Genomic DNA, 23,367 nt, shown 5'->3' on the forward strand with positions numbered 1-23,367 from the left:
AAAGATTTTCCCAGAAACATAAGTCAATGGTTTAGTGTCGTGTTACTTACATCATTTAATAATCTATTTAACTTTAAAAGAAAGCAGGATAAATCTATGCAATTTTTCATAACAAATGAGCCAAACACAGGGGCAAATGTAAATATTTGTCACAACACAGAAATGCTGGTGCCTTGCTGTGATGAAGGAGTTTTAATAGCAAATGCAAAACAAAATGAGGCTCATTACTACCTATGGTTGTGCTAAACACAGCTTTCATTTTTGTCTTTATTTAAAAAAAGGCTATCTTATTAGCATTGCTGAACTTCTGCAGGCTCTATTCCTTAAATGTAATCTACCAGCCTGCCCATTGCCCTCCAGGTGCTAATGACAGCATGAACTACACTGGTAACCTGTATAAAAGGAGGGGTGTTTCAGCAATTCCTCACTTCTTAGATCAGTCAAGGGGCTCCAAGTACAAAATTCAGAAGCCCAAGGGAACTTTCAGATGTAAAGGCCAGCTCATTGAGTGGTTTATTTTTCTACAGGCCTCTCAGTCCTGCTGTACACCTCATTTATACCATTGATCTTAAGTTGTTTTTCCAAAGACACCAGCTTTATTCCACAGGATTACACGACATCAAACGACAGCTGCACATTCAGAAATGCAAATGCACTATTACACTGTTACTGAGTGTTTGGCAATGGTCCTATGAATGGAGGTTGCCTGCTGGTATGCATATTGTGCCAATGGTGACCTCTTTTAACAAAATTATCATGCTAACAAGGTTCATGAAGTGGAGGATGTAATATATACAAACAATTGTAAGGGTTATAAAACAATATTGGTCCAAAAGATTGGAAACAATTATGCAAACAATTATTTACTGAACAATTTTAGGAGTTAAAGGAGGAAGGAATCAGGCATGGCCTTGCTGTTCTTGCTCCATAGTTGAACGACCTATTAAAATTCTCAAATTTACACAGATTTCTTAAAAAATGCTTGGGTGAAATTGTGGAAAGAAAGCAAAAAATGCAACAGAAGATGAGAAAAATATGGATGTACAGACTCATTACTGAACAAAAGGCGATCGGCACTTAGTTTGTGGGGGATAAAATATCCACTGCGGAAAGCTATCGAATTTACTCAGTTTCATTAAATGTGAGTCAATGTTCATTTTCCAATCAGCTGAGCAATGGCAATACTGCTCTTAATACACACAATATCATGTGACAAAAATTTTTTTTTAACCAATTATTAAAATAAAAAAGATGCTTATTGAATTTTATGTGTTTCGAGTGCCAGTGTCCAAAAGTAAAAGGGGTAGACAGTGCACGACAGGAAATATAACTTTTGTTTGTGAAGAAACATTCATTTCCTTCTCTATCAACTACTTAATGACTGCTTAATATGATCCATAAGGATCATTCCAAAGTAGCAGAGTGAAATACTTCTCCTGTTAATCAAGAAAATGGCTCAGAAAAAATAATTTTAGTTGTTGCATTAATACAGTGGACCTTCTCAACTTTAATAAGGTACAAACCAGGTGTGCGATGGCATGTTCTCTACGTGTATGGATGATCGCAGCTTTAACACTCAAGAACTCAACACGATCCAAGACAAAACAGTCAGAGCCTTTTTTTGGACAGTCAAGAGCCTTTTTTCCGACAGTCAAGAGCCTTTTTTCCAGGGCGAAAATGGCTAACACAAGGGGGCATAATTTTAAGGTGATTGGAGGAAGGTATAAGAGGGATGTCAGAGTTAAGTTTTTTTTCCACAACGAGAGTGGTGGGTGCATGGAACACACTGCTGGCAGAGGTTGTGGGGGCAGATACATTAGGGACATTTAAGAGACTCTTAGATAGACACATGAATGGTAGAGAAATGGAGGGCTATGTGGGAGGGAAGGGTTTGATAGATAGTAGAGCAGGATAAAATGTCGGCACAACATCGCGGGCCGAAGGGCCTGTACTGTGCTGTAATGTTCTATGTTATAAAACAGCCTGATGGATTGCCACAGACAATCTTACACATTCACATAATTAAGCACCAGCACAATGCATTTCTAGCATGCAACATCTAAAGATGCAGTGAAGCTACTTGGCTAGAATGCTTTGCCAGTTTCTCTCACACCTAGGACCTTTCCTATCTGGAAGGACAAAGACAGGAGGCATGTGAGAATACCACCGCATTGAAGTCCCACATCATCTAGTCTTAGATTCATAGAGTCAGAGTCATAGAGAGATACAACATGGAAACAGGCCCTTTGGGCCAATGAGACCATGTCAATGATCAACCACCATTGTGTTGCCCTTAATTTGACTTTTTCCTCAATGGATCAAAATCCAAGAACTCAATGAGAGCACTATAGAAGTACCTTCATCACAAAAACTCTAACTGCTTAAAGCAGGCGTTTCCCATGACCTACTAGTTGGGGGTGGGCAATCATATTGGCCATGTCTAATAATATCAATGGATAAATTAAAATAAATATCATATAAATTCTGTTTCAGAATGCCTACTTTTAAGCAGAACAAACATTTTGCTTTGTACGATTGCATTTATGGTAATTTCAGAAGAAATTTTTTTTTGAACAGCATTCATTTGAAATGCTTTAGCACAGCAAAGGGAGATTTAACTCGTTGCAAAAAAGTCACTGAAGAGATGGGCAGCAAACAAAGGTATTGTAGTTAGACTGCACGGATTCTGATGGAGTTCCCACCAAAAACAAGTCAAATTTAAAAAAGCCTTGACAGAGTAGATGCAGGTGATGATATGTCTACTAACTTGGGTCAGTCTCAAAAAGGAGCTAGCTATTCAGGACTGAGAAGAGATGAAATCTCTTCATTCAGGGGATAGTGAATCTACGGAATTTTCTAAAAAGATGGCTGTAGAGCTCAGTTGCTGAGTAATTGAAGACAGATCAATAAATTTTTGGATATTAAAGTAATCAAAGGATGTGGGGTAAGTACACAGAAGTGATGCTAAGGTAAAAGATCAGCCATGATCTTGCTGAATGGCAGAGCAGGTGAAAGGACTGAATGGCCAAGACCTGCTTTTATATCTTGAGTCATAGAGTTAGACAGCATGGAAACCGGCCCTTGGGCCCAACTGGTCCATGCCGACCAAGATGCCCCATCCAAGCTAGTCCCATTTGCCAGCATTTGGCCCATAACCTTCTAAACCTTTCCAATCCATGTACCTGTCCAACTGTCTTTTAAAAGCTGTTATTGTACCTGCCTCAACCACTTCCTCTGGCAGCTCATTCCACAGAGGTACCATCCTTTGTGTAAAAAAAAAGTTGCCCCTCAAGTTCCCATTAAATCTTTCCCCTCTCACCTTAAACCTATGCCCTCTAGCTCTTGATTCCCCAACTCTGGGAAGAAGATAGAGTGCATTCACCCTGTCTATGCCTCTCATGATTTTATACACCTCTATAAGATCAGCTCTCAGTCTCTTACACTCTAAGGAATAAAGTCCTAGACTGTCTAACCTCTCCATATAATTCAGTCCCTCAAGTCTTGGCCACATCCTTGTAAATCTTTGCTGCACTCTTTCCAGTTTAATAACATCTTTCCTATAGCAGGGCAACCAAAACTGAACACATTACTCCAATTTTTTTTGAGGTTCTCAAAATGTAAATGTTGAAAATGAAACTTTCTGAAGTAATCTTTGAAGCATAAGTTTTGACAGCTAATGCATTCCATATTGAAACAGCACATGGAATGAGCACAAAATCTAAACTTTCACTGTGCTTTTGGTACCAATTTTAACTACTACTCTTGTTACCAAATTCACTGGTCTATGGGAATAATATTTTGTTACTTGTTGTTTGAAAACAAAACATTTTTGAAAGATTTTTTTGCAAAATTCAGTCCTAGTATTCCAAATTCCAACTCAAAATCTTGGCTGGAAATAGTTATGACAGATAATTCAGAGAACAACAGAAGGAAAGTCATGGATGACAAAAGAATTTATATTCCTGGCTTAATTTTGACCAATCTCCAGGTGAACCCCCTGATAGTCATACTGCTAGTTCCCTAAATGCCCCATCATAGAAGTTGTCTTGTCCATCTACAGCATCCAAGTGACTTTTATATTTTCTTCCCTCCCATTCATCCAGAAATTAATTGTTTTGAACAAAGAAATCGTTCCCAATATTTGTTTAGACTTACATTTTGCTTAGCTTTATTCATCAGTCCTTTGACATTTATCATTTGGTGTTTTGTATATCCTTTACCCATTTTGATTCTACTTTGTATTAATAAATTTTTCCATGGTGCATCCTCTCAACACTTGGGAATCAACCTTGAATTCATCTTATATTGAATCCAAAGCATGTGTATCTTTGCGGTGCACTAGTCAAGAATAAAGACAATGACAGGAAACCACCTGTCAGATGCACAGTTCATCAATAGCTTGATAAAATGTCTGTTAATAATTGAATAAAGAACTTGAGATAGTTTTCCATAGTTCTTGAGAAATACATCTCTTTATAGATGTACTACTAACATTAAAAATACTATTCTAATATAAGGTGAACCCTATGTGCTTCAGGTGTTTTTACCCTACTAGTGCAAGGACAAGTTGGCACAAGATAACATCTCTCAAAGTTTTTGAGCAGTTCATCACAACATACTTTAATCTTTTACTTAGAGACCAATAAAATCTGGCTCTGTTTATTTGACCAAGCTTATGACTATGAGCTATTCAAATTACTATCAGTATTAGGCTTTGTGCTGCAGTTAATTTGGAACCACCCTACTGTGTGCTTCAGTATAAATGGGGTGGTTTAAAATTAATTTGGCTAATTCCTGAAGCAATTTAAAACAGACCAGCTGCAGTCACCAAGAGAAAACGAGGCTTTAATATTTCTCTATGTTCAAACCAAGACTAAAGAGTATAAGATATCTTTATTAGTCACATGTACATCGAAACACACAGTGAAATGCATCTCTTTGCGTAGAGTGTTCTGGGAACAGCCTGTAAGTGTCACAAGTTTCTGGCACCAACATAGCATGCCCAAAACTTCCTAACCCATATGTCTTTTTGGAATGTGGGAGGAAACCGGAGCACCCGAAGAAAACCCATGCAGACACGGGGAGAACGTACAAACTCCTTACAGACAGTGGACAGAATTGAACCTGGGTCACTGGTGCTGTGAAGTATTACGCTAACCGCTACACTACCATGCGTACAATACCGTACATGGAAATGTTACCAAAAGTTCAATAAAAAGACACCAGTGATTATGGACCCACATGCATATAGGACGTTAACAATGCTGACAATCTGATGAAGCAGTGCTAGAGGGTTAAGCATTCACAAAAATCAAATGAATGCAAGTTAATTGACACCACTGTTGTTGACATCCAGATGCCTCATTTATCATGTCAAGTTTTTTTTGTAAGTATTCAGATATAATCAAAGAAACAAATATTAGCATAATTCATTCACTGATCACTGTTATAAATTCTGCATCCACTTGACATATACTTTGAACTACTGTTCAAATAGATATTAAAGTTGCTTCTTTCGCTGGTTTATAAACTTTACTGTAAGGATCAAGAAGGTGGGAGAGCGGGAGAAATGAATAGGATTGAAAGAGGAAGAGGATAGAAGCTGAATGGCAGAGGAGGTGGGATGGCTGCAAGATGGGGTAAAAGATGTGAATATAGGAGTTAGTGACTATATCAATTATGCTTAATGCAAAGTGGGGGAAGTGGATGGAGGATGGGCTGGGGTATGAAGGCAGTGGGGGGTGGGGGGGGGGGGGGGGTAGGATACAGGTCTGAATGGATATTTCCCCAAGAACCAGATGGAGCATATATCCAGGGTGAAGCAGAAACTGGGATTATAGCAGTCAGTGAAAATTTGTCAGCAGCAGTCACCTGATGTCTTCCACTTTATCGAGGCAACATAAAAGAATTGTGTTTACACAAATGCAATGCACACATCTTTAAAGAAAGTTTTTTTTGGAGGAGGGGAGCAGTACGCAATGTGGTCCTTATCCCATTGGGTCCCTTTTTAGAGACTTTGGGCATGCAAACACTACTAAGCCGAATGGGGAAAAGAATGAGTTTGGCCACGTAGCTTCAGAATATTCCATTCAGTTGGACCATGCAGTGCCAAGTGTCCCTTGTACAAATATTTGTGCAGATCATCATCTTTGACCACATGGTCAGCATGGAATATCTGAGGCCCTAAGGGAAAAGGAGACAGGGGATCATATTGGATGGTTTCCCCAAGCAGATTGCCTCATCACATCATCTTCAAAATGCACAGAAGACCTTACTTGGCTGACGGTGAGATGGCCCCTACCTGCTCGATTCTTCATGTATAGCATAAGCCGCAACATCACTAGACATTGCTCCTAAGGCAACTGTGATGGGTATGATTCCATCGGAATGTGCACTTACCAAGAAGTCTGGAAAGAGTGGCTATTCCGAACAGCTATGTGAAACAGGATTCTGTTCTTTACGTGCTGTTCCTAGGGCCGCATATTGAGACAAACATCAGCTGCCTCCAGAGAATCATCAACTTGGTGAAAACATTGTTTGGTATGTGTGAAAATTGCTGGTCTCCCGATGCAAGTAACTATCTATGATTAAAGCATTGTAGACTGACACTTTCTAAAGGTCCAGGAGCAAATGCTTGCAACTGTGAAAAGACTCTGTGGGGAAAGGCCATAATTTAAGGCCCACTTGCCATTCCACACTGAGAGACAGGTACCTATGTAAAGAGGTCTTGGACTGTTTGGTCACAGATTGTGAAAGAAAAATGCTAAAATCATATAAATCCTGTAATAAATGGAATGGCCTCTCTTCTACTATGAATTAGGTAAACGTACAGTACATTCATACTGTATGTCAGTGGGAGTGTATGGGGAATCTGGAGAGGGCAGCAGATTTTCTAATCAACAACAACATTACTGCACAAGGTAAGTATTTTCCAAAGATCTCAAGGTCCAATCCCTATCTAGGTGTATTCTTGGGCGGCGTACAGTTTGTTTATCATGAACAAACTCCAACAGCAATCCAGAGCCAGGTTTTGGGTCACTCAAAATCCAGTGACCATCTCTTATCGTTCCAAACAACAATGGCTTTGATAAACCTCAATGCTACCTCACACTCCACCAAACCCACATATTGACCCTCATGACCATAATCCATATTTATTAAAGCCTCAATGCATCTCTTCTGTTGCACATCCCAGGCCTCAACCTGTGCTTCTCTGTTTCAAAGTTGTTTGCTCATCTGATGCTCAATGATTCCACCAATCTTTCAGCTAATACACCATTTCTGAATATCTATAAAAGACTCCCCCAGCCTTCAAAAGTCTATTTGTTCCTAACAATTTCTGTCACCTCACTCTTGGCCACTCTTCCTTTGAAGTGCACTCTACATAAAAGATGCAAATAGAAATGGAGGCTGCTGATACTGTAGAGTTGGTAAGTACTGCAGGTCAGGCCCCACAGCTTACTTCACTGTACAGAAGCAGTTCCTATTAGTAGGTCAAATCCATTGACATAATCATTAATTATGCTGCAGAACCAACACAGTTTTGTACAGCACTGTTGACATGCATACCCAATACGCTCTTATGTCCTCTCTGAAAGTAATAGATACACATTGATATAAACTAAACTGACAAAAGGTTAAAGTAGAATAAAAGTAAAAGCACTTAAGTTAAATCTGTCTCTACGGAACATTATTTTAAAGTGTTCACTAAAGAGCAAGATTTCTGAACAAAAGATGATCTCCTAATGTTATAAAAATCTAAATGACAAAATTTCCACATTGACCTCAGAGTCCAATTTCAGGGGAAGATGGAAAGAAATTGTTGGTACATAATTCAAGGATGGAAATAAAGAGCTACTCCTTCAAATCAAAAGATGGGATAGTAATCTGAAGCTGTTGAAAGATCTCAACATAGAACTAGAGTTTCCAAGACTTCAGGATGCTTTCACGGATGGCAGTATTCTTTGGAATCTCTGTGATTGCCTGGGAAAGGAGTGCAGAAAGCTGTTCTGGTTGGCAAAACCAACTTGTAGATAGTGTAAAGCTCTACTAAATGGTTGGATCATGTTTCAATGGTTTCAGAGAAAAAAAGAATCTGTTGCTTGGTTTCAAAGTTTGCTAATACCTGAATGTGGCCATTGAGCAAAATTTGGCATCAACCAACAGGGGAGATTTCAGTGTAGGTAAGTTAAGTCTGGTGGAAAAGAGTGGTAGAGGAGTGGAGTGGTGTAAAGTTTCAGAATTTAGGGCCTTGGCAGCTGAAGTCACAGCCACCAATGGTAGTGTAAGTAAACTTAGGAAGGTTCAAGGTGAGCAAGAGGAGCACATATCTTGGAGCGACATACAGTTTACAGAGATAAAAAGAGAAAGGGGAGTGGGGGATGGACTATTGCAAGATTTGAGAACAAGATGAAGAATCTCAGAACCAGGATGTGATACAAAATAAGATCAATTTGCAAAGCTTTCATCCCACATGGAAGTCACATTCTCTAATTTCTGATAATTAATCATATATCAATTTTCTTATACATAATTGATTTTTTTAACCTATACATTGATTGTTCTACTTTCTATCATTTACACCTCTTGGGCCTCCTTACTCAACTCCTGGAAGCAAAATCAGCTCCTGGTTTTGGTTAAAAAAAAGTCAACAGCAGTAAGCCTATGACAGTAATTTCTGGGCTAATCAGGTGGTAATAGTCTTGTGTCTATAACATCTGGAGTTGAATGGCAAAAAATCTTATAGCTTTAGATCACAAGGTCATCTGCTGCTGTCAAGGTTTTCTCTCTAAAGTGATAAATCAACTCATATCAACTGAGGATAATAATATTATGTACAAATAAATGTCAAATGCTGTCATACAGACCTGCTCTCTATGTTTACTTCACAGCATGTCACAATCGAAAGAGAGATTATGGACCTATTTATTCATATAATATAGATGCACACTGAATCTTCATGCTCTAAAATGTTGCTTCCTTGATGATAAACTCCTTATTTCCTCTCCCATTAATCATTAAATAAAGGCCGGTCATTAACTTCTTTTTTCTCTGCCTGTTATTTTTTTTACTATTCCGTGCCACTTGGATCAAACTATTCCACAATCCAGAGTGAATAAAAGTGTATGCTTGTATCATCCACATAATTAGAGAGCTAATAAAACAGATGTTTTTGTGGACACAAACAGACTGCCTAAGCTAACATAAGAACTCAGCCAGTGTTGATTCCCTCCACTGAGTCAGCAAGCCATTAAATGTCCACATCAGAAAAGTCTTTCAGGTGGTATGGCTGAAAAGTCCTTATGTTGAACATCACTACTGCCCCTGGTGACAATTACACTGCTACATTTAGAAAAAGCATTTTGAATACAGACTTACCTGTACTGGATTCGGTCAGTAACTAATTCATTTTTCAATGTAGAGGATTCTGAACATAATGAGTTTCTCTATAAAATTAATCTCTATACCTAATTGATATTTCAAGTGAATGTCAAGTATATCTAATTAAAACTCAACAGATAAACTATAATGGTCAAGAGGTGAAGGACACCTGTAAAGTGGAAAGACTGCAAAACCTGAAATAGTTCTCTTCAAGCAGAGAAGATTAAGTAATCCGATACAGGTTTTTCAAAATCATGTATGGTTTTGACAGATGAATAAAATGAACCATTTCCAGTGGGGGAAAGAGTCAATTATCAGAAAATTCACATAGAAAGTGAATGACAAAAAGAAGCAACATAGGTTTTTTGTTTACACTGAGTTGCGGATGAAGCAGATTCAATAGTAACTTTCAAAATCATTTAATGGGTAGCTCTACCAAGAAATCAGCACAGGTATAACAATAATCATTCCATATCTGCTAGATTCTCCTGAAGTACGTCACTATCCTCATTGTTTACTTTATTTCCAAATATGGGGTCATCTGAAATTATGCCCAAAATGTCCATGTCTAGACCAATAATATACATTAAGAGCAGAGGTCTTTATACAGATCCTTATGGAACTCCTACTTATACTTCCCTCCAGTCTGGAAAACAGCCTAGTCCTTGCTTCCTGTCACCCAGCCAGTTTTCTTTACATGCAGCTGTTCTCTCTAAATTCTTATAATTAATTTTGCTAGCTAGTCAATTATATAGTGCTTTGTCAATTACCTTCTGAAAGTCGACATACACAGAATAAATTGCATCGCTCTCTTCAATTCTCTCCATACTTGTTGAAAGAATTCAATCAAGTGGTGCTGTGGCACAGCAGCTAATGCTGCTGCCACGCAGCTCCAGTAACACGGGTTCGATCCTGGCGCTGTCCATGTGGGATCCATACATTCTCCCTGGACTGTGTGGGTTTCCCCCTAGTGCTCCAGTTTCCTCGCACATTCCACAGACAAGCTGAAGGTTAACTGGCTACTGTATATCATCCCTAATTACAAGGGTGTCAAGAGAATCAGGGATAGTTGATGGGCAAGAGAAAAGGAATAGTTTACAGGTAAACAAGTGAAGCAATGTGATTGATGGGAAGCTCTGACAGCGAGCATTGACTCAATGGGCCAACTGGCATCCTTCTGTGTTGTATGTATTAGTGTGAGAAGTAAATTTGCCTTTAAGAAATTCATGTAGGCTTTAATTTATTAGTGCAAATGTTTCTAAGTGCCATTTCACTGTATCCTAGATTATTGCCTTGAGAAGCATGTTCAACACCACTAGATTGACTGGTCTAGCATCACTCCCCATATCTGAGGAAGATTGGATGATTGTGGCCAAATCATCCGTGATTACCTGCCTTTACTTTTCTCAGTAACCCAGGATACACCCTATTCAGACTCTTCTATTTTGAGCACTACCAACCATTCAAACAGCTCCCCTTCTTCTATTTTAATGCTACCCACACTAAAGCTACCTCCACTTTTACTGGTCCATTAGCAGAATTGTCTCCTCCATTGAAGTCAGATGCAAAAAGAAAACAATAGCTCAGCATTGTCCACTACTCCCACAAAGTCCCTTTTTTTGGTCTTTTATCAATTACACCTTCCAATGACGATTACTTTATTGTTTATAGATTTTAAATTACTTTTGGTTTACTTTTCATGTTGGCTACATATCCATTCTCAAACTTTACTCATTTATAGGACTTGGGCAATATGGACAAGGCCAGCATCTATTGTCCCTTATTCCTTTTTTTGATCTCTATCCTGTGACATGCAAATACTATACTGCTTCATTGTCCAGTCCAGAAACCAGGGAGCTAGTGAGATTGCAAAAGAAAAACCTATCAGAGGCAAAATATTCTTTGCAAGAAAGAATCAGCTTGCTTTCACAAATAGGAATTTATCGCTTGGTTTGTTTCATCAAGATGCATATCCGATTATCTTATTTAACAGCTATTATTATCGTCAGCACAGCTGCCTAATACAGTACTAAAAAGGTTACGTGCTGTATTTATCCCACTGTTATAATGTTTCTGCAATATACAGCTGTACAATAGAATCATTTAGAAAAGACCATACCAATTATATTGATTGACAAAGCATAAATTAAAAACAGTAAAATTACTGCATGTGGAATGAAAACAGTGAAAGCAGCTTCAATGATGATTTTCTGTTAGAAGGAAAACACAGATGCCATTAATCAAAGAGCAGTTGATTCCTAATTCCTAATGAATGTGCACAGCACATTTGATAAAAATAAATATAACCCACAGTTTTCAACCCATAAAATGAACTCAAGTACAGTGCACTTGATTCAGGATGATGTTTTCCTTTTAAAGGCACTAAATAACTGTCACATCTCAAGATAAAATTTAATTAACCAATATTGTCCTATAGAAATTGCTAATGGGTCACAAATGTGGCTACAATGACAATCCACACCTACTGATTTTAACCATAGAACCTTGTGTAAACATATTTCCTCCCCACTTATTTAATAAACTAAAAGCATTCAAAAGATAACAACACAATCCTTGCCTGTCACTACAGTTTGAATTTCTGGGATGAAAATATCCAACATCTTGGTGTAGCTTCTTGGCTTCTGACCACAGTTCAGAGTGTTATTTTAATTGAGAGTGACTGCTAAGAAAATACAAAGAAGTTTACCAGATCCATCCTTGCCGTCAACCCAGAGGGCAGTGGGATGCTCCTGAATATCTGCCATGATGTTCCATTGGAGCTGCTTATTGTAGAAACAGAAAATCGGAGTAGGAGGCTATTCAGCACCATCATTCAACCGAATCCATGCACCTCAGGACCCTGTTCCCGGCTTCTCTCCATATCCCTCAATGCCTTTGTCTATAAGGAAAATATCTACCTCCTTCTTGAAAATATAATAACTTGGCCTTCACTGCTTTTTCTGATAGAGAATCCCACAGGTTCACCACTTATTCTGGGTAGAGAAATCTCACCTGAACTTGGCTCCAAGTGTCACATCCCATATTCCAAAGCTGTAAACCCTGGTTCTGGACTCCCTAACCATCAGAAACAATTGTTCCTTTAGCTATTCAGTCTAGTCTTGTTAGGCTTTCTATGAAATCCTTTCTCATTCTTCTATATGCAAGTGAATACAAGCCTGACTTACTAAATCTCAACCCATTTATCAGTTCTTCCATCCCACCCCAGGAATCAGTCTTTCAAAGCACAAAACAAACTACTGGAGAAACTCAGCAGGTCAGGCAGCATCTGTGGAGGGAAAGGAATTGTCGACATTTCAGGTTGAGACCCTGCATTGGGACTGAGAGTACAGAGGGGAAGAGGGGAGATAGTCAGTACAGTGCTGGTGGTGGTGGAGGAGGATGAGAAAGGGGCCAGAAGGTGGACAGGTGAGGAATGATGGGCAGATGGGAGCCTGGTGAATTTGGGGGGGGGGGGGGGGGGGGGAGGGGAGGTAGGTGATAGGTGGGAGAATACAAGGCAAAGACAGGGGTCAGGTAGCAGATGGAGCCAGATGGGGGAGGGTGAAGGTAGAGACAGAGGCCAGAGGGTGATGAGTGAGGACATAAAGGCTACCAGTGCTGGAATCTGATAAGTAAAGAGGGCAATGATGGGAATCATTTAAGAGATGGGCAGATGGAAGCAGATGCAGGAGGGGATCCGGTAGGTAAAGTGGATGGTTAATAGGTGGATGGAACCAGGGGGATGAAAATGGGGGTGGGGGGGTGCTGGAGCTGGGGTACAGGAAAGGGAACAGGGATAACGCTCATCTACAATTGGAAAATTCAGGGTTCATAGGTTCATTCCATAAACCTTTGTTGCATTCCCTCCCTGGCTAGAACACTTTGCTCAGATAAGGAAGTCAAAACTGCACCCATAATGCCAGATGGGACTCACCAAGACCCTATACAGCTGCAGCAAGATATCCTTGTTCCTGTGCTCAAATGCTCTTGCAAGGAAGGACAACAAAATCATTTGTTTTCCAAACCGCTTGCTCTCAATGATTGGTGTAGAAAGACACCCTGGTCTTGTACTTTCCCTTCTCCTAATCTATCAACATTCACATAATAATCTGTGTTTAGAACCAAAGTAGATAACCTCACATTGATCCATGCTAAACTATATCTGTCATACGTTTTCCTATTCACTCAACTATTCAAAATCGCATTGGGGTCTCTTTGCATCCCCCTTATAGCCCACACACTCCCCCAGCTTTGTATTATCAAGAGTGAACTATACCTTCTTGGCCCTGAGCCACTATCTATGAATAGTTGAGTTATCTGAAATGACAGCTCTCCATCAGATATAATATTGGAGAGTTTCCTCAGTTCTTAAATGTGGCATTTTCAATTACAGCACATAAAGTGAAAGGCACAGACAATTAAAAAAAAAATTACTTGTTTCCTTTCATTTTGGCAATAAACACAGACCTACAAAGATCCAGATTTTCCCTGTTGCTTCAGCAGACATAGAATCAGGCTACTCCAATTCACACTCGCAGTCGGTCAACATCCAACTCAGTTCCCATTCTTTAGGTTTTTAAGTTCCACAGCCATATTGGTGCAAGGACAGATGGCCATCAAGACAATGGGCAACTTGTATGGTTTTGATTGAGGGAGGTGAGGGACAATGAATGAGAACCCTTTAATCTGAGCACTTTTAACTTTTTAAAAAATCAATTCTGGCCACTGTCTGTAAGGAGTTTGTCCGTTCTCCCTGTGTCTGCGTGGGTTTCCTCCGGGTGCTCCGGTTTCCTCCCACATTCCAAAAAGATGTACAGGTTAGGAAGTTTTGGGCATGCTATGTTGGCGCTGGAAGTGTGGCGACACTTGCGGGCTGCGCCCAGAACACTCTATGCAAAAGATGCATTTCACTGTGTGTTTCAATGTACATGTGACTAATAAAGATATCTTACTAATAAAATGTTGTTAATAGAGAATGATTGCACTCAGGAATATTAACTAGACTACATATAAAAAAATTAAGCTTACCCCAGTTGGTTGAAAAATCAGTCCATCCACTTCATGGCTAACTTCCCGAGCAAAGCTTCCCTCCAACAGCTAAATTAGAAATAGAATAAGCAAATTAATAGCTATAATGAACTGAACTGATTACCAAAGCGTTGGGGGGAAAAAAAGCTACCATAGTTCCAAATCGCACATTTGATGCAAAAGATGATTACAGTTCATCAAAAACTACTCAAGCGTTTTAGGTTAAAATTGCATGGAACAAAAATTTACCTGATTCTGTAACTGACTAATCTATAATGGGAAGCAGTTGAATGCGATCGATAATTTCTTCTTTATCTAGAAACAGTTAATAGCTTTTATTGCTTTCCACTATGATTAGCCTGTAATTGAGGGATAAACCAGATCTGTATGATCTTTGCCTTAAAGGTCCTAACTATATCAGCAATGGCAATCTTACCAGTCCCTATTAGCTGCACTGATTTAGCGAGTTAAACTACAGAGTTTTTCTTGGTGGTCCACAAGTCTTGATTCTTGCATACAGTAAACAAGCTCTCCAGACATTAGTCAGTGTTAAACCCTCTGCCTTGTCACTATGGTAAATGTGTGGGTTTCATGCTTGGCAAATAGAAGCCACAAGTAGATTCTCAGTAGCATTTCAAAGACCCTCAAATGGTAGTGTGGGAAGTAGTTCTTTTGTGTGAGGTCAGAGCAAAGTAAATAAACAAAGTTTAAAGTGTGTAAGCCCCTGCATGTTTTTTTTGAGAATTCACTTCAAAGATATCTCCATCAAACTTGTACCAAGACATGATTCACAGGCAGAGGAGGGTTTGATTTCCCACTCATGCATTAAGTGGCCACATCAGCCTTGCTCTGTCCAATTCCACATCCTTCAAGGCTGTTGAAACCCAAGGAGCTTTGCATTTGGGTCTTGAATGAGTCTGATCGTGTTTCCAGCCCAGGCTTTATTCCATTGTCAATATTATTGAAATTAACAAGGTTAACAGGACCAGAAAGGAATCCACTGAAGGATGCCACTGGTCTGCTGCATCCATGCCAGCTAAAATTGGATGTTATAATTAACCTTGCCTCCTAGTTCTTGGTACAAAGAGCCCTATAGGTATGACTCTTCAAGTGCTCATCCAGGTACTTTTCAAATCTGCCTTTCAGGCAAAGAGTTCTAGAAAAGGCACCACTTGCTGAACGATGTAATTGAAACCATGGAGTAAGTTAGAGGATCAGACAGGTCCTGAAGGCTGACAGGTGAGAGTTACTGCAGGTCACACACACACACACACACACACACACTGGGAGTTGCAGTGTCTTGCCATGTGTGACAAGGGATGGCACAGAGTTGGAGTCAACTTTAAGGTTTCATTGGTTGCCCCACAGCCATATTCAGCTATGTGTCAAAGGTTCAATTCAGAAGTTCACCATTTAAAACTTTGTGGTACAGAATGCAAGTTCAAGAGTAGAAGTCCAATATATCTCGACAGACACTCCAAGCAGTGCCTGTGAAATATGTTACACCATGTTTTGATATTGACTGTGACCTTTCACAGATGTTCGCCAAGGGTCAGGGACTGGTTCTGGGACATTCTAAATAAGTTGGTGCTAGACCTGACAAATCTCTCTACAGGAGGTAATGTTGAGTACTGTGATTGGCAGATGGGTTGCAAGGTAGAAATGCACTGACCAGAAGATTTCCAGAGGTAGAAGCTATGACCAAATCTGGACGTGACAAGTAATGCTTACCAGAGCAGACTATTCAATTTGTTGAACATGCTCAGCCATTCGACAGGATCATGGATGATTTTCTACCTTAACCACTATTTTATGCCCTATCCCTCAACTCCGCTGGTATCCAGAAATTTACCGGCCTCAGTTTTGAATGCAATCAGTGGTTGAGGCACCACAGCCTTCCAAAGATTCATCACCCTTTCAATGAAGAAATTTCATTGAATTGTACAGAACTGAATCAGAGTTGTACAGCACAGAAACAGCCCTTTCAGCCCACCTCATCCATTGCCAACTGTGATGCACATCTATGCTAATCTCATTTGGCCGCATTAGACTCGTATACCTCTATGCTTTTCCTATTTAAGTACCTATCCAAATGCCTTTAAGACATTGTAATTGTATCCACTTCTACTAAATCCTCTGGCAGTTTGTTCCAGATAACTACATGCCACTGTGTGAAAAACATACCCCTCAGATCTCCTTTGTCCCTCATAATTTTTTTAAACCTCTAAGTTCACCCCTTAGCCTCCTTCATTCCATTGACGATAAATCTAGCCTATCCAATCTCTTCTTCTAACTATAGCAACATCCTGGTGAATCTTTTCTGCACTCTTTCTTTTGCTACCAGATCCTTCCTGTAGTGTGGTGACCAGAATTGTACTCCCTATTTCAGTGGTGAAGAGCTTACCCTTACTTTAAGACTGTGACTGCAAGTTCCAAACTCCTCAGCCAGGTGAGATATCCTCCCTATATCTATCCTGCCAGGGCCTTTAATTTCATATATTTGAATATTTCATATTTCATTACTTGCAAATAGCATTTCTTTACCCATTTCATATCAGAATTACTTCATCTCATTAACTATTTTTCAAAACCTGCTGTTTCACATTGCAACATTGCAGCTCAGGAGATGTGCTGAATCTTTAATATCTTCACATTTTCTATTTTCTTTTAGCTATGACACATTAAGTAGCTCATTTAAGTAATTAGCAAGTGTGAAATACTGCTTTGGTGGGCACATAAGTGCAAGAGCTATACAGAAGGAAGAGAAAATCTGATGGATCTTGCTAATTGTGTTGTTCCTTGCAAATTTAGTATTGCATATAATTAAGTGTGCAGCAAGGTAATTTGTCCTGCAGTTTCTACATGCAAATAAAATTGCACCATATTACTGTGTTTTGTCCAGATTAATTAAACCTATTGTGTGGGAGGTTTTTAGTTTAAAAAATATATTGGTATTTAGAATTAAATCAGCTTGCAATGAAAGAACAAACATCATTCACTCATTGAATTAACCTTCTATCCAAAAAATGAAGCAAAGCAAAAATGTTTTATCAGGAGAAGCAAGAGAAAATCTGATGAATCTTCCTATTTGTTGTTCCTTGCAGATTATTATTTATCACAATCAGAAAAATATATATTTGGATAAATGCAATGCAACTTAAGTTGTAATTTTACTTGTTTAGAATTAACTGCAATTGGTAAAATTACATACAGCTTATGTGGCATGGGTGCCTTTCCACTGTATTTTTACATTTTTATTCATGTCCATGTAATTTTCTGCAGCGAGTGCAGACCCCTCTTGCTTTTCAATAGGCAAGTTTATCTAAGTGGTTCTGAACTATAAAGACAATAGGAAGAATGGTTCTACACTGACTTAATTCGTCTCAGAGCATGGCTTCAATGTGCCTGGGGGTCTGGGGAACAGGAAAAGTCAACCAAGGTTCTCACCAAATCCAAGTGATCCCACAATGCAAATGAATTCTAGAGCAAACTGCAAATAAAGCTTGGCAACTTGTGCAAAATATCACAGAATTCAATGCCCAAGGAGCTGTGCCCAACCAGTGTGTGTATATTCAGGAAGAGGGGAACGAAAATTCAAAGTTTAAAAAAAAATACAGATCAAAATAAATAAGATCCATAATACACAACATATGCAGGTATTCTCTAAATTTGACGATTGAGAAAAATGCAAGATTTAACTGAAAGATGACTGTGCCAAAAAAATGGTTAAACTAGGTAATAAGGTCGAGATACAAATTCACTACCAAAGCAGGCTTATTAGCACAAAACTAAAAGAAATCCCAAACTACAAACTGAAATGTGTTGGGAAATATGAAGAATTCTGAGAAAAAGGCCGATCTCAAAAAAAATTAGAAAATACTAATGCTCCTCAATCCTATGAAATCTCACAATTCCTAGCACCAAACTATATGAGACATCACTAGCTTGTGGGGAGCAATTAGGCAAGAAGAGTTCCATGGTTCACTTTGTTCAACAATCCTGTACACAATGAGAATCATCATTTATTCTCAGTTAAAGTCCTCTTAAAAGGGATACAAGCATCAGAATTGTCATATTTTTGAGCATCTCAATATCTTCATCACAATTAATTGTTACGCATTGGTATCAAGGGATACAGATCAAAGGTGGATAAATGATAGAGGTACATCAGCCGTGACCCAATTGAATAATGGAACAGGATGGAGGAGGCTTAATAGCCTTCTGATCCTATGCTTCTATGAAATAAATGTCATTGAAGGATAAGAAATAAAAAATATTCTGGAATCTCTGCTCTGTAATGTTGTTATATAATGCAATTAAAAATGATACATTGGTTTTCTTCAAACAACTCTTAAAAAATAATTTCTCTTGAGGTTCACTGGAATAACAAATCTAAATGCAGTGAAGTTCATCAGCTCTTAAAGAAACAAGCATACACGACAGTAACATTAGTTCACACTGGAGAATGACATATGGAAATAATTCAACCTTTTGCTTTGTCCCTTGTAAAAGGCAGCTTTCATTTTATAGCACAGAGTACATTATTGTCATTTTTAATGTTTGGGAAACACTGCCTTTTTTAAATCTACAATTTCCAGTTATAATTCTGTATATTACAGAAATAAACACTCATATTAATGACCTGTAATGCAATGTACAACAATGTAACAACAGAGTATAAACTTTAAAACAGAAAATATATCTTCAGACACTTCCTCAGATTTTAAACTACTGCTAAAGGATACTTCACACCAGCAAGTTATTAGCTTTGCAAGATTCAGTTGATTCAGTCACCACTAGGCATGGAACTAGTCATCAAAAAAATCGTTTTGGTTTTGAGTCTTGCCTTCTTCCAAAGTAGAAGTAGGGTACCACAATTTGCTTCAATGTTCTAGGGAGTGAGAGAAAATTAAAAATCAACTGACATTCCCTATTCTGATTGCTTTCAACTGTTTCCTGAAGTCTGTATTTGTGAATGTTCAGAGGATATTTGCAAAGAGAGGATCGGTTGTGATGCTCTCTCTCCTCAAATACCAAAACCAAAGGAACTGCAGTATTGCATTTGGCCTTCATTTTGCAAAGAGGACCAGTTGTGATGCTGTCGCTCCTCAAATACCAATGGAATTGTTGTATTGCACTTAGCCTTCAAGCCTGTCCTACCATTCAATGGCTGATTCATTACCTCAACCAATATAGCTGCTTTTGTTTCAGATCCCTCAATACACTTAGCTACCAATAAACTATCAATCTCAGATTCAAAATTACCAACTGATTTAACAACAAATGTTTGCAGAAGAGAGTTCCAAGCATCTACCACCCCTTTCAAGCAAATTCTTTCTTAAATTTTTCCTAACCTGAAAGGTCTGAGTATGATTTTTAAACTACAACCTATAGCCATCGATTCCCCAAACTACTGAAATAGTTTTTTTTCCTACTCGATTTCCTATTGGTTCCTCTTAAAAGGTTGGAGTAAATCTTAAAAGGTTCCTCTTAAGACCTTTAAAATTCTCAGTTCAAATTTTAATAATGGCCACTGATCAAGGTACCAGAGAGTGTTAGCAGCAGTAGAACTTTGACCCAGCAAGAGTGAAGGGAATAAAAAAGCATTCATCTTCAATACTAAAGGGAGTAAAAAAAAACATTCATTTTATATGACACTACAGATCAACTGCGTTGTTGTAAACTTATCAGCATTCTACCTCAAATCTATACTCTTATATCTCTAATTATTTCTTATTTTGCACATCTATTAAGTCTTGCAGATCATTTTCTTCAAACTCTCAATACTGCTTTTGGTAAATGTTTACATGGATAATTAAATTTTGAAAAACACCTTTACAAAAGCCTGAGCCAGTAGGTGCATCCAGAATGATATAGTGGCCTGCTTTGAATTGAAATACTTTGGATCCTTTTCATTTACCAAGTATTTACTGAAAACTGACAAGCGAAGAGTTGGAGGTGGGTGGAGTCCAGAGCTCTCAGCACACAGACAATTTACTCAGTAAACAACATCAATTTAAAGAGCAGAAGCAGAAACTACAGCAACTTGCACCAACAAAAGCCCTGAATTTTCTCCAGAATTTATATGTAATTATCCTCCACTCACTGAATTTTCTCCAGAAAATTGTGTGCATAAATTCATTTCAATCAATTATGGCTATCAGCAGGAATTTGATTGACGCAGGACTTAATCAATCATTCCCACTCTGGTTGGTTATAGCACTGTAAACATATGAAACTTTTTATTTATCAGTAGTCAAAAATCACAATATCAGCTTGTGTTGCATGAACTTCACACAGGAGATTTTTTTTAAATGCTTTATTACTGACCTTGTCAAATTCACTTTATAATGACTGTTACCAAAACTACTTTCAAAGAAAGACTCTATTCAGAGACAGGATGGCTGGCAATTTGACATCTTCAAATTAAACCTGTGACCCACAAGATGGCAAGCTCAAGAGGTCTTTGGTTTAAGATCCACTCCAGAAGATAGCTTAGATCATCTAGAATGGCACTTCAGTGCAATGCTCAAGCAATAAGAGAGTGACAGAAGTGCCATCTTTCAAATGAGGCATTAAACCAAAGTCCAGTCTACCTCTTCAGGTTGAATTATAGAAATTCCATGACACTATCAGAACAAGTTCTATGACACAGGTCCACCTCAAGGATTCGCACTTAGTCCACTGCTCTACTCTGTCTACACTCATGACTGTGGCCAGGCACAGCTCAAAAACACCATCTATAAGTTCGTCTATGACACCACTATTGTTGGCAGAATTTCAGATGACGACAAGGCGGCATACAGGAGTGAGATAGATCAGCTGGTTGAGTGGTGTCACAACAACCACCTCAGACTCAACATCAGCAAGACCAAGGAACTGATTGTGGATTTCAGGAAGGGGAGGTTGGAAGAACACACACCAGTCCTTACTGAGGGGTCAGCGGTGGAAAGGGTGAGCAGCTTCAAGTTCCTGAACATCAATATCTCAGGGGATCTATCCTGGGCCCAACACATTGATGCAATCACGAAGAAGGCATGTCAACTGCTCTACTTCAGAATCAGGTTTATTATCATTGACATACAGTATCTTCTAAAATTTGTTGTGTTGCAGCAGTACAGTGCAAGACGTAAAAATTATTACAAATTACAAAAATAGATAAATAATGCAAAAGAGGAATAACGAGATAGTGTTCATGGACCATTCCGAAATCTGATGGTGGGGGGCGTAAAAGAAGCTGTTCCCGAAACGATGAGTGTGGGTCTTCAAGCTCCTGCACCTCCTCTCCAATGGTAGTAATGTGAAGAGGGCTGTTCCACCTGGTGACAGACCTTATGATGGATGCTGCCTTCTTCAGGCACCGCCTCTTGAAGATGTCCTCAATGGCAGGGAGGGTTGTGCCTGTGATGGAGCTGGCTGAGTCTACAACCCTCTGCAGCCTCTTGCAATCCTGTGCATTGGAGTCTCCATACCAGTAGGTGATGCAACCAGTCAGAATGCTCTCTGCTGTACATCTGTAAAGATTCCAAATCTCCTCAAATTCCTAATAAAATAGAGCTGCTGGCATGCCTTCTTCATGACTGCATCAAGGTGTTGAGCCCAAGATAGATCCTCTGAGCTGTTGACGCCCAGGAACTTGAAACTGCTCACCCTTTCCACCGCTGACCCCTCAATGAAGACTTGTGTACGTTCTGACTTCCCCTTCCTGAGGTCCACGGTCAGTTCCTTGGTCTTGCTGACGTTGAGTGCAAGGTTGTTGCCGCGACATCATTCAACCAGACGACCTATCTCACTCCTGTATGCCTCCTCATCACCATCTGAGATTCTCCCAACAACAGTGGTATCATTGGCGAATTTATCGATGGCGTTTGAGCTGTGCCGAGCCACACAGTCATGAGTGCAGAAAGAGTAGAGCAGTGGGCTAAGCACACATCCCTGAGGTGTGCCTGTGTTGATTGTCAGCGAGGAGGTGTTACTACTGATCTGCACTGACTGTGGTCTCCAGATAAGGAAGTCAAGGATCCAGTTGCAGAGGGAGGTAGAGAGGCCCAGGTTTTGAAGCTTGTTGATTCATACTGAGGGGGTGATGGTGTTGAACACCAAGCTGTAATTGATAAAACAGCAGCCTGATGTATGTTTTGCTGTTGTCTAGGTGCTCCAAAGCCGAGTGGAGAGCCAGTGAGATTGTGTTTGCTGTGGACTTGTTGTGGTGGTAGGCAAATTGCAGTGGACCCAGGTCCTTGTCATTAGGAGTTTGAGGAGATTTAGTATGTCACCAACGACACTTGCAAATTTCTACAGAGGTGGAGAACATTCTGACTGGTTGCATCACCACCTGGTATGGAGGCTCCAATGTGCAGGATTGAAAGAGGCTGCAGAGGGTTGTAGACTCAGCCAACTCCATCACAGGCACAACCCTCCCCCCCCATCGAGGACATCTTCAAGAGGCGGTGCCTCACCATCCGGGTCATGCCCTCATTACTACCATCAGGGAGGTGGTACAGGAGCCTGAAGACCCACACTCAAAATGTTTTAGGAACAGCTTCTTCCCTTCCGCTGTAAGATTACCATCTCGCCATTCCTCTTTTGCACTATTATTTATTTACTTTTTGGTAACTTACAGTAATTTTTATGTCTTGCACTGTACTGCTGCCATAAAACAACAAATTTCATGACATATATCAGCGATAATAAATTTGATTCTGATCTAATTACTTCTTATGGTATCATGCTGTGCACAAATTGCCATAACAACAATACAGCACTGACTGTACTTTATTACATCTGAGATAACAAAAATGGTTTACAAATGAAAGCCTCTCATTCACATGTAAACATCAAAGGCTATCTGATTTACCAGAACCTTCAATCGTCAAGAGCCACTTTCTTAACTGGCCTTCAAACATGTCCAAGAAGATGAATTCTTTTGTCAGGACTTTGTGAAGTTTCATTATTTGG

General features: G+C 39.3%; 1 protein-coding gene across 1 annotated transcript in view; it reads right to left on the reverse strand.

Moving 5' to 3' along the window:
* The window catches only part of rngtt (RNA guanylyltransferase and 5'-phosphatase), a 240,263-nt gene that overhangs the window by 76,999 nt on the left and 139,897 nt on the right, over positions 1–23,367 (reverse strand). The window contains exon 12 of the mRNA XM_052025136.1: positions 14,410–14,478. Coding sequence (XP_051881096.1) covers positions 14,410–14,478 — 69 coding nt within the window. The remainder of the gene's footprint in view (positions 1–14,409; positions 14,479–23,367) is intronic.

This window comes from Pristis pectinata, chromosome 10 (genome assembly GCF_009764475.1).
Source record: "Pristis pectinata isolate sPriPec2 chromosome 10, sPriPec2.1.pri, whole genome shotgun sequence".
NCBI lineage: Eukaryota > Metazoa > Chordata > Chondrichthyes > Rhinopristiformes > Pristidae > Pristis > Pristis pectinata.